This window comes from Ovis canadensis, chromosome 9 (assembly GCF_042477335.2).
Source record: "Ovis canadensis isolate MfBH-ARS-UI-01 breed Bighorn chromosome 9, ARS-UI_OviCan_v2, whole genome shotgun sequence".
Taxonomy (NCBI): domain Eukaryota; kingdom Metazoa; phylum Chordata; class Mammalia; order Artiodactyla; family Bovidae; genus Ovis; species Ovis canadensis.
In genome coordinates, this window is record NC_091253.1 from 53,762,799 (window position 1) to 53,780,740 (window position 17,942).

At 43.7% G+C, this 17,942-nt stretch overlaps 1 protein-coding gene across 2 annotated transcripts in view; it reads left to right on the top strand.

Annotated features, from left to right (window-relative positions):
• The window catches only part of ADHFE1 (alcohol dehydrogenase iron containing 1), a 34,685-nt gene extending 23,343 nt beyond the window's left edge, over positions 1-11,342 (top strand). For both annotated transcript variants that reach the window (XM_069600135.1, XM_069600134.1), the window contains 2 exons: positions 1,474-1,631; positions 10,761-11,342. In XM_069600135.1, coding sequence (XP_069456236.1) covers positions 1,474-1,614 — 141 coding nt within the window. In that variant the 3' untranslated portion in view covers positions 1,615-1,631; positions 10,761-11,342. The remainder of the gene's footprint in view (positions 1-1,473; positions 1,632-10,760) is intronic.
• Positions 11,343-17,942: the final 6,600 nt, after the last annotated feature.

A 17,942-nucleotide genomic window follows, 5' to 3' on the forward strand; every position in this document is an offset into this window, starting at 1 on the left:
TGTAATACAGACTGGCCTTGTCAGGCAAGCTTTACTTTCTGTCCAGCTGCTCTCCCAACTAGCTCTGTATCTCATTCTATTTATACCTTTGCCTGGATTTCTTAAACAGTTCTCTCTGTCAGAGAACAGAGAGGCTAAACCTAATCTATATGGAGGCAAACCATACACACTAGGCTCTTTTTGACCAATACAGAGAAAGTGGACTTGGACTATAGCATGGGGCATTTTGGATAATAAATAATGCTACAATCTGTTCACAGACTGCTTCACTTCCTGGCAGTGAATGTGTCTAGCTAGAATAGATGGGGGACAAGGGTGCTAAGGGTTTGGGATTGGTTCTCTTCCTCTGAGAACTGTCACTGCCACCCTGCCTAAGGTCAGAACCCCCTGGCCCTTCCAGACTGACATCTCTATGATTTTGTGCATTAATTAGTAATCATGTCCAGATTGTTGTTCAGTCGCTCAGTCGTATCTAACTCTTTGCGACACCATGAAATGCAGCATGCCAGGTTTCCCTGTCCATCACCGTCTCCCAGAGTTTGCTCAGACTCATGTCCATTGAGTCAATGATACCATCCAGCCATCTTCTGCCCTTGCAAATCTCCAGCCCTTGGCAGCTTTCTTCCTTATTCACTGACATGATTGAAGTTCACTGCTCAGTCATGCCCAACTCTTAATGACCCCATGGACTGTTGCCCACCTGGCTCCTCTGTCCTGGGATTTCTCCGGCAAGAACACTGGAGTGGGTTGCCATTTCCTACATATTAAATGCTGCTTTCTAAAAGACGCCTTGTTCTTAAATTTGCCCGAAAGGTTCTGTAAAAGATATTTAAAGGAACCTGCCCTTTGGCAACAGAGCCCCCCAAAATTCTCTAGCTGTAGACAGGAGATATATTCCTTCTCTGGCCATACTGAATGCATCTGTCATCTCATTTTCCTCCTTTTTGGCAGTCAGTGGCAGAGTATTTTGAACTTCTGTCTTGTCTCACAAGGTGTGTTTGCACAGGGCTTGTCTTCTTTTCTTCAGCCGTGACTGTGAGAAGGGACACTGAAAGCATAGACCTCTAGATGTCAGCAGATTCCAAGCCCTGAAAGTTACATAAACTTTTCTCCTACAGATTTTCTCAGTCCTCTTCAGTCAAACGCCAGCCTTCTTTCTTGGTCTCCTTCCTGTGCCTCTTTTCTTGGCTCTGTTCCTCTTCCCACCACACAGCGGGCCAGGTGCCCATTGGAGATGTGAGAGCCAAGTGAGCCCCCAGCCCGCACCCCGGCTTCTCTCTGGAGGGGCTCCCAGGCTGGCCCATCGCTGGCGGGGCTGGCCGCTGGGCTGGTCCTCCAAAGGAAGGCACAGCGGTGCCCTTGTCCTGGGGTGAGGGAGCCAGCAGCAGGTTATGTATTCAGCTAGCCTGGGGCTGAATCACACCCAGGCCTGGCTTCCCCCTCTCACTACAGTCAGCGCTTTGTGTCTTCCAGGAGCTGACACCCGCACTGCCAGGAGGCCAGATGCTGGGCCTGTCTTGGCAGACACGCTGCGGAAATTCTTATTCGATCTGGATGTGGATGACGGCCTGGCTGCCATTGGCTACTCCAAGGCTGACATCCCTGAGCTGGTGAAAGGAACGCTGCCCCAGGTAAGAGACACAGCCACCCTCACTCCCGTCTGAGAAGCACCGAGCTGCAGGAGAGATGGGGTCCACCTGGGGCATCTTAGAGGGGAGATGGAAACCCAATCTACCCACACCAGGCAACAGCTCCCCGTTTCCCCATTGAAAGGGGTCAAGGCTCCCTCACCCTGTCTTCTTCCATAAACTGTGGCTTGTGTGCAGCTTTGATGATGTAACGAAGGGATTCTTTATAAAAACTTAAGATAAAAACAACCAAGCTTATTTTGAGTATAGCAGAATTTCCCTTTTCTCCATTTCTGCTCTTTCAAGAGTCCCCCGTGAAACTATGTGAAGTTAAAAGGACCACTAATGTTCTTTGCCAGTATAGTTACGAATTCTACTACTTTGTGAAGAACAGACATGGCCTTTAAATGAAGATGATGATGAAATCACTTTTTAACTTATTTTAGATCTTGTAGATTCTATACATATACATATGTATACATATCTGTGTCACTTTGTCTTATTTTTATGTTCCTGAGCAGCTGTCCTTTACATGGTAGAACCATAACAGATGTAAAGTTTCCCCTCTCAAGGCTCTTATGAAGAGAGTTTATTCCTCTTTGGACATTTCCATTTAAGATCAGATACCCCAGGTGGTATAGCACCAGAACCTGATAGCCCAAGACCCTGTTCATTGTAATTTACCATAAAATAGAGAGCTCAGAGCCATGAGATGCCACCATGCTTACCAGGTCCAGAGCACTCACTAAGTCCTCCTATCCAAGACGGGGAAGGCAAGGATCACCTAAACACTGTATGGATACACAGAAAAGGTAAAAACTCTAATTCAAAAAGATAAATGCACCCCAATGTTCATAGCAGCACCATTCACAATAGCCAAGACATGGAAAAAACCCAAATGCCCATCAACAGATGTATTGGCTTAAGAAGACGTGGTACCTATATAAAATGGAATATTACTGAGTTGTAAAAGAATGAAATATTGTCGTTTACAGCAACATGGATGACCTAGAGAATATCATACTAAGTGAAGTAAGCCAGACAGAGAAAGAAAATTTATGATATCATTTATGTGTGGAATATAAAAAAACAATACAAATGAATCTATATACAAAACAGAAATAGACTCACAGACATAGAAAACAAAGTTATAGTTACCGAAGGGGAAAGGGAAAGAGGAAGGGATAAATTAGATGCATGGGATTAACAGATACAAACTACTATATATAAAATAGATAAGCAATAAGGATTTATTGTATAGCATAGGAAACTATATTTATTATCTGATAATAGTCTACAATGGAAAATTATCTGTGTTTATATATGTGCATGCATGCTATGTTGCTTCAGTCGTGTCTGACTCTTGGTGACCCCATGGATCGGGCTCCTCTGTCCATGGAATTCTCTAGGCAAGAATACTGGAGTGGGTTGCCATGCTCTCTTCCAGGGAATCTTTCCAACCCAGGGATTAAATCATGTCTCCTGCATTGGCAGGCAGATTCTTTACCTCCGAGCCACCTGGGAAGCCCCATGTGTGTACGTATATATATTCAGTTATACATATATGTATATATACACACACACACACACATATATATATATATACTTTGCTATACCCCTGAGACTAACACAATATTATAAATCAAATATATTCCTATTTAAAAAAACACTGTGAGGATAAGGCAGTTCTCCCCAGAGTCATGACATTCATGTATCTATCCCTGACATTGTTATTTAGTCACTAAGTCATGTCCGACTCTTTCGACTCCATGGACTATATAGCCTTCCAGGCTCCTCTGTCCATAGGATTTTCCAGGCAAGAATACTGAAGTGGGTTACCATTTCCTTCTCCATCACTGACATTGGAACAGAGTGAACAGCTAGACTCTCCACTCACACAGCATCCTGCTGACCATAGTGGCAATGCTTTTCCCTCAGCCCATTTCAGTTAAGCAAAAGTCTCAGACTTGCTTCTTCTCCACTTAGCAAGTACTAAGAATGTTGAAGACCTTGCATAATATCATAATATCATATTTGTATGGATTGGTTTCACAGACTTACCTGTCCATAGGAGCCAGGTATATAATAGCAATGAACAAAGTAATTTTTGTTCACTAGGACTTTAGTGAACTGGAAAACACACAATCCATTTCATTGGGTGAGCAGCTTTTCAGCTACAATTTATTATCACCAAACATAAATTCAGGTCCCAGTGATGGTAGAAATTTCAATTTTTAAGAGAAGTCAGCAGTTGGGATGTTTGTATTGAATTCCCTGATTTCCCAAATGCGCAAACAAAACATAGCCCATGGGCACCAGTTTTCCTGATTGAGGGTCAGGTCCAGAGTAGGCTCAGTTGCATCCAAAAATGTAAATGAATGAGAAAAAGAGGAATCTCTAAGAGACCCTGGTTCTAAACCATTGTCCTAACCTGTAAGTCCAAGGGACTAAATTTAAAAAAAAAACCATCACAATTATTTTATCCAAACCTACTAAAGTTCCATGAAGTTAAGACCCTGTTTTGTTCATTCATCTTCTACAGCACCTGACGTGAGCTCACAAACATCTTAAAGGGGCAGCCCTCTCCCCCTAAATCTTCTGTCCATATGAGCTTAATGACTGAATGGTGGACACTTTTTGAGCAATTTCCTTAGATTTAATAGGACTCAGCCAATGACAAAGATCCATGAAAGCCCATTCAGTGACATCAGAGATCAAGTGATCACTATAATTTTGATGACTGGCTCTTGTAGTTCTTATAGCATGGTCATAACAGTATCCACTCTTCAGGAGGTCCTCTGAAAAGCTATGCTTATTTATCCCAGGAAAGTGTCCAGGAATATGTGTTGTTCATTAGCCTCCAAGAATAGTATCCATCATTTTCAGATGAAACCGGATGATGTGCTGTGCTGTGCTTAGTCACTCCGTCATGTCTGACTCTTTGCAACCCCATGGACTGCATCCTGCCAGGCTCCTCTGTCCATGGGGATTCTCCAGGCAAGAATACCGGAATGGGTAGCCTAGCCCTTCTCCAGGGGATCTCCCCGACCCAGGAATAGAACCAGGATCTCCTGCATTGCAGGTGGATTCTTTACCAGCTGAGCTGCCAGGGAAGCCCGAAACTGGGTGATGCCCCAGCCATTCAGTTGCTAGTGGCAGTGCACCCCTAGCCATCAGCACACAGCAGCAGGTGTGGGCAGTTTCAATTCTACTCTACCCAGGCTCCCACTTTCAAAAGCTGTTCCAAATGGCAACAGGTCCAGACTAACACTCGAGACCATCCGCTAAAATAGCAAGTTAATTAGGTACCATTCTGAATGACTCAGTGCACATGCCATACCGGGAGATGACGGATAACAGACTAATGTCTTAGTTTCACAAAGGATGCGAGGCACATTGAACCTTTTGAATACAAGTCATGTCTGTAAAGTAGGGAACCAGGATTTCCTTCAGCTGTGTTCATAAAGCAACCCGCAACCGGATGTTGCCTTTTTTCCCTTTGATCATGTTTTCACGATTAGGAGAAACACAGTTCGTTTGAATTCACTGGCGATAGTTCAATTTTGAAGTCAACATGAGAGATTTATATGTGTATATAAGGGGAAGGGGGGAATAGTCATAGGACTTTAAAAGGAATTTTAGGAATAAGCTTATCTATTTTTCAGTTGAATTACTAAAGGATTTTGGTTTAGTTTTTGGATTTTGTTGGGGGGACGTTTGCAGTGAACATTTTGCAGGAGTGCTATGGCAGTTTCAGAATGGCGCACACGCAGCAGACTCATCTTCACTTGTTAGGTGGACTGTAGCCTGCCAGGCTTCACTGGTTGCTGCAGAGAACATCACCAGAAAGGATGCTTTGTGTAGTCGACACTCAATAAGGCTTCTTTTATGTTTAGCAAAGGGGAATCGGTTTTCGCTGGAAGGAACAACCAGGCCAGTCATTCCTGACCAAACAGCACAGCCCCTACTGGTGGCAGCGCACCGGAGCCCGGAGGACAGAGGTGTCCAGTCGCCATAGCCTGGCTGCTTGGGGGCAGGCAAAAATACATGAATCTTCCAGGCTAGATTTCTGAAACCTCTGGAAAGAAACATTTACATCTCAAATCAAAACATCTCATTACTGAGAAGAGCTGTGGACCAAAGTGAGCACTTCCACTCCCTGGCAGACAGGACCATTGAAATGTTGCTTTATGAATGAGCTAAAAGTGGTAGTCTGAATTTATTTCGGTGTCTGCGTTACTCACTTGTCCTTCAGTCTTGTGTGTCTATAAATAATAGCATGGTGCAGAGCATGTCTGATTCCTCAGATATTAGCTTTTACAGGGTACAGGTGATCCGTGCAAGGAAATATCACAGACTTTAAGGAAATTTGACTTCCCTGGTAGCTCAGACGGTAAAGCGTCTGTCTACAATGTGAGACACCTGGGTTCGACCCCTGGGTTGGGAAGATTCCCTGGAGAAGGAAATGGCAACCCACTCCAGTACTCTTACCTTGAAAATATCATGGACAGAGGAGCTTGGTGCAGGCTACTATTCATGGGGTCGCAAAGAGTCAGGCACAACTGAGCGACTTCACTTTAAGGAAATATCACAGACCTTACCCTCGTGGAACCCGTTGTTTGTTGTTGTTGTTGTTGTTGTTGTTTAGCAATGAAGTCATGTTTGTTTTGTGACCCCTTGGACTGTAGCCTGCCAGGCTTCTCTTTCCATGGGATTTCTCAGGCAAGAACAGTGGAGTGGGCTGCCATTTCCTTCTGCAGAGGTTCTTCCCAACCCAGGGATCGAACCTGTGTCTCTTAGGTCTCCTGCATTGGCAGGCAGGTTCTTTACCACTGAGCCACCAGGGAAGCCTGGAACCAATTGTTGGGAGTCAGAAATGTGAAAAAGAAACTGAGCTCAGCTTGGCCTGAGCTGAGAGTCCTGAACTACGTCACCCAAGATGAACAGGGTTGTTTTAAGAGCCCTTGAATCTTCCCCTGTGGCTCAGCCTGCAATGCAGGAGATGCAGGTTTGTCCCTGGGTCAAGAAGATTCCCTGGAGGAGGGCATAGCAACCCACTCCAGTGTTCTTGCCTGGAGAATCCCATGGATGGAGGAGCCTGGCAGGCTACAGTCCCTACGGTTGCAAAGAGCTGGACACGGCTGAGCGACTGAGCACGCGTGCACAAGGGCCCTTGAGCTCATCAGATAAGCCTCTGCTGTTATGAACAGAATGTGGCCGTCTCCAGCCACAGCAAATACCCAACTGCAGTCCTGGACCCGCCACAAACAAGCGTGTACATAAGTCACCGTGAACAAGTCTCTGCCATGCTGTGGATTTTCAGAATTCTTTAGCATCTGTACAAGATGTGTTGGGATAAGAGTTTTACCTTGGCTTCACCCGTGCTCTTCAGCAGTGTCCCTGAGCCTTCTTCTATCTGTCCATCCATTCCTGTTTTTTCAATTGTGGTAAAACATACCTGACATAAAATTTACTATTTTAATCATTTTTAAGTGTACAACTCAATGCCATTAAGTACACATAAGTGGTATGCAACCATTAGCACTATCCATTTCCAGGACTTTGATTTTTTCATTTCCAGAACTTCTTTTTTGGCTGTGTTGGATTGTCCTTGCTGCATGCAGGTTTTCTCTGGTTGCAGCAAGCAGGGGTCACTCTCTGACTGCGGTACTCGGGCTTCTCATTTCAGTGGCTCCTCTCGCTGTGGAGCTCCAGCTCTAGGGTGCACTGGCTTCAGCGGCTGTAGCACATAACTCAGTCACTGCACGCTCGTGGGCATGCCCCAGATCAGGGATCACACCGGTGTCCGCTGCACTGCAAGGCAGATTCTTAACCACCAGGGAAGCCCCCAGAATTTTTAAATCACCCCAGATAGCAGCTCTTCTCTATCGCTGAATGGTAAACAGTAACTCCCCACACTCAGAGGAAGAGTCCCAGCCTGGGGCAGCCTCTATTCTTTCTGTCACTCTGAATTTGCCTATCCTAGGTACTTCATGTAAGTGCAATCATACAGTATTTGTCCTTTTGTGTCTGCATAATGTCTTCACTTAGCATAATGCCTTCAGTGTGTAAGAATGCCATTCCTTCTTATGGCTGAATAACATTTCGTCATGCGGACAGGCCGCATTTTGTTTATCTGTTCAACTGCAGCTGGGCACTTGGGTTGTTCCCACTGGTCGGCTACTGTGAATAGTGCAACTATGAACATCAGTGTACAAGTATCTGTTTTAGTCCTCGCTCTCAGTTCACCTGGGTATATATCCAAGGAATAGGCGTGTTGGATCACAGGGTAATACTGTGTTTAACTGACAAGCTGCCATAGTGGCTGTATCATTTACATTCTCACCAACAATGCATGAGGGATCCAGTTTCTCTGCAGTTTCACCATTATTTTCCATTCTTTGGATAGCCATCCCAATAGGTATGAATGGTAACTCACAGTTTTCACTTGTATTTTCCTAATGACATTGAGCATCATTTCATGTGCTTGTTAGCCACATATCTTCTTTGAAGAAACATCTGTTCAACTCCTTTGTCTATTTTTGAGTTGAGTTGTTTGGAGTTTTTAGCTATTTAGTTGTAGCAATTATGTATCTATTTTGGATACTAACCCCTTATCAGATATATATATGATTTGAAAATATTTTCTCCCATTCTGTAAAGTTGTCTTTTCACTCTTGATACAGTATCCCTTGAGGCATAAAAGTTTTAAATTTTGATGTAGTCCAGTTTATCTCTTTTTTCTTTTGTTGCTTGTTTGCTGATGTCATATCCAAGAAATCACTGCCAAACCCAGTCATTAACATTTTCCCATTTTCTTCTAAGAGTTTTAAGGTTTTAGCCCTTACATTTAGGTCTTTATATTTAGATGCATTTAAAGTTAATTTTTTTAAATGCGTCCTTCCTTCTTTTCATTTTACCTCACAAATACTTACTGGCATCTTAATATATATCATGAATTGTATGGGATACAGCTAAGAAAATAAAGTCCCTTCCATCCCTCATGGATCTTACATTCTAGTGAGGAAGACAGACAATGGACATCTGATCAAATCTATAAATAAGATATGAATGAAATCACTTCACATAATGATAAGCAGTCTGAAGGAATCCTGGGTGATGAGATAGTGATTTCACATGGGACAGTGTGGCAGGAACTCCAGCGGATGTGGTCAGAGAAGGCCTCTGGAGGCTGAGGCAGATGGGTGAAGAGCTGAGAGAAGCATTTCAGGCAGAGGGGAAAGACCCTGAGATAGGGTGAAGACAGCATTTTCATGGGACTGAAAAGGGATGGTGGGTCCACGTGAGCTGAGTGAGTGTGAGAAGAATCAGAGCTGGGGTGAGAAGCAGGGCCAGGGTGAGAAGCAGGGGATATGGTTTTGTTCTTCTAGTTGCATTGGAGGGTGTTAAGCAAGGAAATGGTGTGATCAAACTTGTAATGTGGGACCATCACTCTGGCTGCCGTGGGGGAGAATGGCCTGAAGAGGCTGAGAGTGGAGCAAAAGTGGAAGTAGCTCTTAGAGGACTTTCAAGTGGGACAGGAGCATGCAGTGAGTAAGACAGGCTGTGGTGGATGGAGAGGTGAGAAGCGGTCTGACTGGGGATTTATTTGGCAGGTAAATCTGACAGACTTGCTGATGGACTAAACTTGCAGAGAACAGAAAGAGCAATCAAAGATGACTCCTAGGGACTTCGCTGGTGGTCCAGTGGCTAAGACTTCGTGTTCCCAATGCAGGGGACCTGGGTTTGATCCCTGGTCATCGAACTAAATCCCACATGTTGCAACTAAATATCCTTCGTGCTACAACCAAGCCCTGGAGCAGCCAAATAATTTTTTTCTTTTAAGGGATGACTCTAGGGTTTTGCCTAAGGAAAAGTGGAAGGTGGAGTCAGGTCCTGTCTTTGTGAACCTTGAGATGCCAGTGTCCCCTCCCACCATCTTTATTCATCCAGTAACTGTTGAGCACCTGTTTGCTGTGTGGGGTGCTGGCCACAGCCCTGCCCCATGGACCTTCCCCCTTCTACCAGGTGTGCCCCCACACCAGTGCTCATCACAGAAAACAGATCCAGAGACCCACAAAAACCCAAGCAAACACTGGCATGTTTCTTAATTTCATTTAGGCCTGGAAACCTGGGGGTTAAGGAGCCACTGACAGGAGTGACCATAGCAGTAGAAGGTGCTGGTGTCTTTGCTAAATTGGCTCAATGATCACTGGAGAAATTAAGGGAATCATGGAATTTGTTTGAGGAGGTAGAGATAAAATCTTAGTTAATATATATATTTTTAAGTTACTTGTTGCCTGCAGCCTGAAAGTTAATGTCCTGGTGAAGTCCTTCCTAATATACCTTAAGTCCAAGTTGCAAAGTCTTTGAAATCAAGGATGACCCTGTTCTATTTTCCTTGGCAGCACATGCAGGGCTTGGGGCCGTGCCCTCTGCACAAGGAGAGCCTGACAGGGGTGCCTGATCCACATAGCTTGGTCACTGTTCAGTTCAGTTCAGTTCAGTTCAGTCACTCAGTCGTGTCCGACTCTTTGCAACCCCATGAATTGCAGCACGCCAGGCCTGCAACTCCCGGAGTTCACTCAGACTCACCAACTCCCGGAGTTCACTCAGACTCACGTCCATCGAGTCCGTGATGCCATCCAGCCATCTCATCCTTGGTCGTCCCCTTCTCCTCCTGCCTCCAATCCCTCCCAGCATCAGAGTCTTTTCCAGTGAGTCAACTCTTCACATGAGGTGGCCAAAGTACTGGAGTTTCACCTTCAGCATCATTCCTTCCAAAGAAATCCCAGGGCTGATCTCCTTGCAGTCCAAGGGACTCTCAAGAGTCTTCTCCAACACCACAATTCAAAAGCATGTAGGTGGTGTTTTTCCCAAAGCTGGTGAGCTTCTGAATATTTGGGTAGAAGGCCCTCAGGCAACAGTAATGGCTTTTGAAAGCTTTGTGGGAAAGAGGTATCACTTGATAAATTCTGAGCTGGGAATCAGCAAGTATGAAGCCAACAAGAAATATGACTTTTAAAACTATGATTACTATCAAGTTTCTCATGACTGAGTTAATTTACATACGAGTAGCTTTTACAAACGTTTTTGCAAAGCCCTGGGTAACTATTTTGTTTACTGTTTCAGGAAAGAGTCACCAAGCTTGCACCACGCCCTCAGTCAGAAGAGGATCTATCTGCTCTGTTTGAAGCATCAATGAAACTGTATTAATTTTCATTTTCACTGAAAGACCTACCCTTGGCCATCGTAGTTCTGATAACAGAAGATGATCTAGCAAGAATTTTGTCTTTTCGCCTCCACATATAACTCCCTCGTTACCAGCTTGAATGTGAGATAAATTTATCCTGTAGAAGATTCCCTGATGCTCCAAGTCCAGCTACTTCCATAGGGCAGGCTGGGCAAATGCCCACCATGCTGGACCCTCAGACAGACTTCAGGGATCCATGTTCCTACCCCAAACCCTGCAGACTGCCCCTGCTCCATGGATCAAAAGGGCAAATACTCAATATCTACCAAAAATGTTAATGCATGTACTCTTTGCCCAGTAATCAACCCCACATCTAGAAATGTATTCTATAAAATTCTAGCACAAGTGTGTAAAGAAATATGGCAAGAGTGTTTCCGGCAGCACATTTTCTAATAATAAAAAATTTGGAAGAACATAAGTATTTATTAATAGTGTATAGATAAATAAATCATGTGTGCTCAGTTGTTCAGTCGTGTCCAACTCTTTTCCACCCCATAGACTGTAGCCCACCCCTCTGTCCATGGGATTTCCTGGGCAGAATACTGGAGCTGATTGCCATTTCCTCCTCCAGGAAATCTTACCAACCCCAGGGATCAAACCCAATTCTCTTGCATCTCCTGCATTGGCAGGCAGGTTCTTTACCACTAGTGCCACCTGGAAAGTTCTAGGTTTCAGTGTACTTGCAGATTTATCTGTATTTTAAATTGGATTAAAGTTTTAATCAAGTAAAGTACATAATTACATCAAGATTTTTAAAAAAACAGATGAGAAGGGCATTACTGTGCCAGTCAACCTGCCTGGGGCAGGTTTATCTCTTTAAACATCTTTGTTTACTTGGGATTTTAAAAATAACATTTAAATATTGTTTATTGGGCAGGCTGTCTTCTCTAATTACACATATAAAATATGTTCAGTACTAAAACCTGGTAATACAAAGAAACACAGAAGAAAACATTTGTTCACAATGCACCATCCAGAAGATAATCACCACTAAAAAATAACAAAAATTTAAAATATATATATGTTCTCCCCATAATTTTGTGCACATATATAGTTATAGATAATTATATGTATACATATGTATTTATATATTTTTTTACTTAGAATCACTGAGGTGTAATTTTAGTTCCTATAAAATGAACGTTCAAATTCTTTATGCCAAATGCCCAAAAGGCAAGCACAAGACAGTTTCAGTAGAATTTCAGCTCTACCTTGCAGACTATATCTAGCTAAAATTCCCACCAGCCTTTTAGGAGAATCATGGATTCTGAGAGCAGAAGCTTTGTGAATAAGATAGAGAACAGTGAAACTCTCTGTCAATCTGAGATCCTTTAGGAAACTTTAATAAACAAATAAATGTTTAATAAATATTTCAAAATACATTTGTCAGGGAGGAAGGTGGGAGGGTGGTTCAAGAGGGAGGGGACATAGGTATACCTATGGCTGATTCATGTGGATATATGGCCGAAACCAACAAAATTCTGTAAAGCAATTATCCTTCAATTAAAAAAATAAATTTAAAATTAAAAGAAAGAAAAAAAGTATATTTGGCATAGCAAAAATATATATGGCCCCCACCAAGAAAGTCCAGGTAAATTTGGGACCTCTTGTAATGTATGTTGTAAGATAATTTGGCATCATTAGAACCCTGGATTCCATTTCCAGCCCCTCTCTCTGTCTGAGTCTTACTTTATTCAACCAAGTCCTCTGCAAGCTTGAAAATATCCTGACTAGATTTCAGGTACTACCCTGTCCTTAATGTGAGATTTTGAGTTTGGAAAATTTAAAATCATTTGAGATATGAAAATGCATTCGTTATCTCTCTGAAATGTTCCATGCCATTTCCACCAGTAAACAGATGTCTCACTGTGACTCACCAGGAGGGGTGCTTGGTATTCATGCTGAGATGACTCGTAGAGGAAGGATTTAAAGGTCATGCATGAAGAAACAGATTTAGGAAGCCTTGTGTTTTTAATCCTAATACCCATCATTTCAGTCCTCACAATTTGAGAATACAAAAGAGATGTATTTCTTGACTTAAGAGTATGACGAGATCATGTCGATTTCTGTAAACCAAACATTTTTGTGTATCTGAAACAACAATTACATACATTTTTTCAAGTTGGATCCTACTTATGGATTGATTTCCTTAAATGATCAAACTCTTCCTAGGGGTCCATTTACATGGGTTAATCTAGTTGTTAAGGAAAGGAAAATTAAAGGAATCATATTCAAAAGTTTATATAATATTATCACATATGGTGGCATTTTCACTTAAAATACATCATCCCTAATTTATTTCTTGATACAAAATCACCAATTTGTTTCACGCAGGTCCTGTTTCTTTGATTTTTTTTCCACAAGCCACAATAAGTTGCTGGTGTGTTGCACTTCTGTCCCTTTCCCATGCCTAGAGGAGGGCTGTGCTGGGATTGTCCTTGTGAGTGTGTCTGTAGACACAGCTGGGGGGTGTTTTCCAGTGGTCAATGAGGTAAGTCTGCTCTTGTAAAACAGAGACAAATATAGTATCAAAATAGAGAGCAAAAACTGCTTTTCTGGCCTTTTAACCCTGAGAAAGATTAATGGTTGTTTAGATTAGAAACTGTATTCTAATGAGGGACTGTTGCCTCTAGGGAGTGGGTATGAGAAAGGGAGTTGTTCACCTCCAGGTCAACATTGCACAGGCTGCAGGGCCTCTGATGACCAGCAACCCCTCACGGAGACAGCTGCCCAGGCTCCTCCATTGAACGCTGGGTCCTCTGGGAGTTGGTGAGGCCAGGCCACAGCCTGCTCCATCACCATCACAATGGCCTACAGGAGGTGGTTCCCAGGGACAAACCACACTTTGAATGGGAAGAAATTGGTTCTTAAAGCCCTAGGTTGAATTACCAGCAGCTGGGGGTGGGAGGGTCTAGTTTTCTCATGCTATTATTCTTTCTAGCCACCGCAACAACTCTCTGAATTAATGCATATCTCCCCCCCCCCCAAACTGCTCTAACTGTAATTTTGTCCCATGTGAAATCCCTCATGAAACTACTTGTAGGACAGTCAACTTCAAAGTAACTCCATCTCATTCCTTCTGGCTTTAAAATTGACTTTTTTCTTTGAGTGCTTTTAATTGCTATAAGTGCTGTTAATTGCTTATAAGTGCTAACTTATAAAATTGGAAACTGATTAAAATAATCATGAGCGGAAAGAAAAAAAGAAAAACTACCATCATATCATTACCCAAACACAGCTGTGATCATTGGCTATATTTTCTTTCCATCTTTTTAATTTGATGGTGTCGTTTCTGGCTCTTTTCCCTTAAGCCATGACATTTTAAGTATTTTCTGTGTTGCCATATAATCTTCAGGACCATTATTTTAGAAGGTACATAACAGTTTATTGAATAGGAATTTAATCATTTATTCATATTACAGGGCACCAAAAGTGCTTCCAAATTTTTACTCCTGCCACTACCATTACAATGAATAAATGAGAAGGTACATGTGCCTTGTCTCATACTGTAAATTAACTTCTTAGATTAATGAATCCCAAATGGAATTTTTACGGTAACGTGTGGCCATTCTGAACTTCCCTGGTGGCTCAGTGGTAAAGAACCTGCCTGCCAATGCAGGACATGCAGGAGATGCAGGTTCCATCCCTAGGTCGGGAAGATCCCCTGGAGAAGGAAGTATCAACCCACTCCAGTATTCTTGCGTGGGAAACCCATGGACAGAGGAGCCTGGTGGGTTACAGTCCATGAGATCGAAAAGAGTTGGACATGACTGAGCAACTGAAGAAACTTCACTTTACAGGGTTGTTATAAATGTCTGCAGGAAGTGCCTGACCTACAGTCTATACTCAGCACTTGTGAGTTCTCGTCCTTTCCTGAACACCCCTACATGATGTCAGCTGGGTACCAAGGGCCTCTAAACTTCCCCCAGGACAAGAATGACCTGGGGCACTAGTTTAGAAAGATAGAGATCACCAGGCCTTTCCTCCATCCCCCAAAAATTCAGATCTTGTCAGCCTAGGTTCGAACTCAGGGCTCTATTGTTGGGTAAGTTTCGTTTAGGAAAATAAGACTGCTCTTGGACCTGTTTGGCAGCTTCTCTGCATAGGTGGTGAGAAAAACAAAGTGGCAGTCTCAACCTTCAGCGTGCACAGAAACTTCTGGAGAGTTTGGAAAAACATGGGTTTCTGGGTCCCAGCCCCAGGGTTTCTAAATCAGTAGGTGCATTCTGAACTAGTTCCCAGGTGATGCTGCTAGTCTGAGACCACATGTTAAGAACCACTGAACCCATGGATTGCAATTTTCTCATATTTCAAATTCAGGAGATTCCAGCTGGAATTAGCCCCACCCAGCGCAGAGCAGGACCATGAGTCCACGACGAGGGTCAGGACAGGACCAGGACACTGACCATAAGACATCCTTTCCCCCAGAGTGGGAGACCCCAGCCCCAGGCACCATCCTGCCTCTTTCCCACTGTGGCGGCCTCGCCATGAAGCCCCTGCCTCCCTCATTTCCACCTGCTTCTCAGGCTGAAGCCTTTTCAGGGTATGGAGAGGTTCTTCCGTCAAAGCCCAGACAGAAAGGAGGCACTCACTAATGACTGCAGCACTGAGGAAGACCACGGTATTGGCTGCAGTCAGGATGTGATTATTAAAAACTGCAGTAAGTACCAGGGCAATGAGTTCTATTTCGGTAAAATTGGTTAAGAATAAAAGATCTCCCAGCTATGGGGTTAACAGACTAGTAAGATCACTCTGTCTTACCTCTGTTTATAAAAAAGAAAACAAAAATTCTCCTTTTTGTGTGTGTGCTAAGTCACTTCAGTTGTGTCCGACTCTTTGCTAGACCCCATAGACTATAGCCCACCAGGCTCTTCTGTCCATGGGATTCTCCAGGCAAGAATACTGGAGTGGGCTGCCATGCCCTCCTCCAGGGGACCTTCCTGAACCAGGGATAGAACCTGCATCTCTTACATCTCCTGCACTGGCAGGCAAGTTCTTTACCGCTGGAGACACCCAAGAAGCCCTCTCCTCCTTACATTCCTGTTTAAAAAGTTATGTTGGGAGAAGTTTCCATTTTACCTGGAAAGCGCATACAGAAAGAGTATGGATAAGAATTAGAATAAAATGAACTGTGCCTCAAGGGACAAAGAGAAGGACAGTCACTCACATCCAGTTAGAAAAAGACAGACCAGGCGTCCTGTGCTCACACCAAGTCACCACAGGCTGCTCTGCTCTGGCTCTTCCTCCTGACCGGGAGCTTGGGTCACGCCCAAGAGCAAGGGTTTCTGATGCCTTCCTCGGAAATGAGCAGACACTAGGAGGGCTAGTCCTCTGTCATGCTACTGAACCACCAAAATCTACAGATTTAAGAATTTTGACTTAAAAATTAAAACTGAGTAGAAAGAAAATGATATTCCCTAAGTTTGTATGGGAGGGGGTCAGAGAGGGAGCAGTTCTCAAATTTTCCCTGAATGCCCACTAAGCCCCCTTCCCGGGCAATGTGATGGGAGCTGCTGCATAAGACACCCCGCCTCCCCTCTCAAGGGGCCAGAAAGTCACCTGAGAGCAGAAAGACCATGAGTGGGTGAGCACTCTTAGCCTCTCCCCATCCTGGCCCCTATAAGAAATTTTGGCTTCACTGGCTTGGCCTCCAGCCTTCTTAGGTGGGAAATGGGATACCCAGGGTGATAGACAGAACTGTGTTTCCCCAAAATCGTGTGCTGAAGCCCCAACCTCCAGTACCTCACATGTGACTGCCTTTGGAGACAGGGCGTGTAAAGAGTTATAAGGTTAATCAAATGGGAAGGCCCTAATCTAATCCATCTGGTGTCCTTAGAAAAAGAGGAAATTTGGACACAAAAGAAACACCAGAGATGCACACAGGAAGGACCATGCTGCTGCTGCTGCTGCTAAGTCGCTTCAGTAGTGTCCGACTCTGTGTGACCCCACAGAGGGCAGCCCACCAGGCTCCCCCATCCCTGGGATTATCCAGGCCAGAGTTCTGGAGTGGGTTGCCATTGCCATGGAAGGATGCAATAAGGCCATGCAAGAAGGCGCCACCTGCAGGCCAAGGAGAGAGATGTCAGGACAAATCAAACCTGTCAATGCCTTGATCTTGGACTTCCAGCCTCCAGAGCTCTAAGAAAATAAATTCCTGTTGTTTAAGTTTCCCCCACCCCCAATCTGTGGTGTTTTTATAATGGTAACTAACAAGGTTTGTTGGCCAATCTAAATGTCCATCGACAGAGGAATGGGTAAAGAAGATGTGGTACTTATATACAATGGAATATTAGGAGTTTCCCTAGTGATTCAGACAGTAAAGAATCTGCGAGCAATGTAGGAGACCCAAGCTCTGTCCCTGGGTCAGGAAGGTCTCCTGGAGAAGGAAATAGCAACCCACTCCAGTATTCTTGCCTGGAGAATTCCATCGACAGGGGAATCTGGCAGGCTACAGTCCACGATGTCGCAAAGAGTCGGGCATGACTGATGAACACTTTCTTTCACTAAATGTCCATAGACAGAGGAATAGAAAAAAGATGTGCTGCATATATACAATGGAAAATTACTCAGCCATTAAAAAGAACAAAATAATGCCGTTTGCAGCAAAATGGAGGGACCTAGAGATTGTCATCCTGAGTGAAATAAGTCACATAGAGAAGAAGAAATAGCATATGACATCCCTTTTATGCAGAATCTAAAAAGAAATGATACAAATGAGCTTATTTACAAAACAGAAATAGACTCACAGGCTGAGAGAACAAGCTTGCAGTTGGGGGAAGACTAGGGTAAACAGATAGTTAGTGAGTTTGGGACTGACATATACACACTGCTATATTTTAAATGGATAACCAACCAGGACCCACTGTTTAGCACACAGAGCTCTGCTCAATGTTATGTGGGAGCCTGGATGGGAGGGGGGATTGGAGGAGAATGGATACATGTATATGTACATGTATGGCTGAGTCCTTTTGTTGTCCACCTGAAACTATCACAACATTGTTAACTGGCTATACTTCAATATAAAATAAAAAATTTAAAAACAAACAAAAAATGAAAAGGAT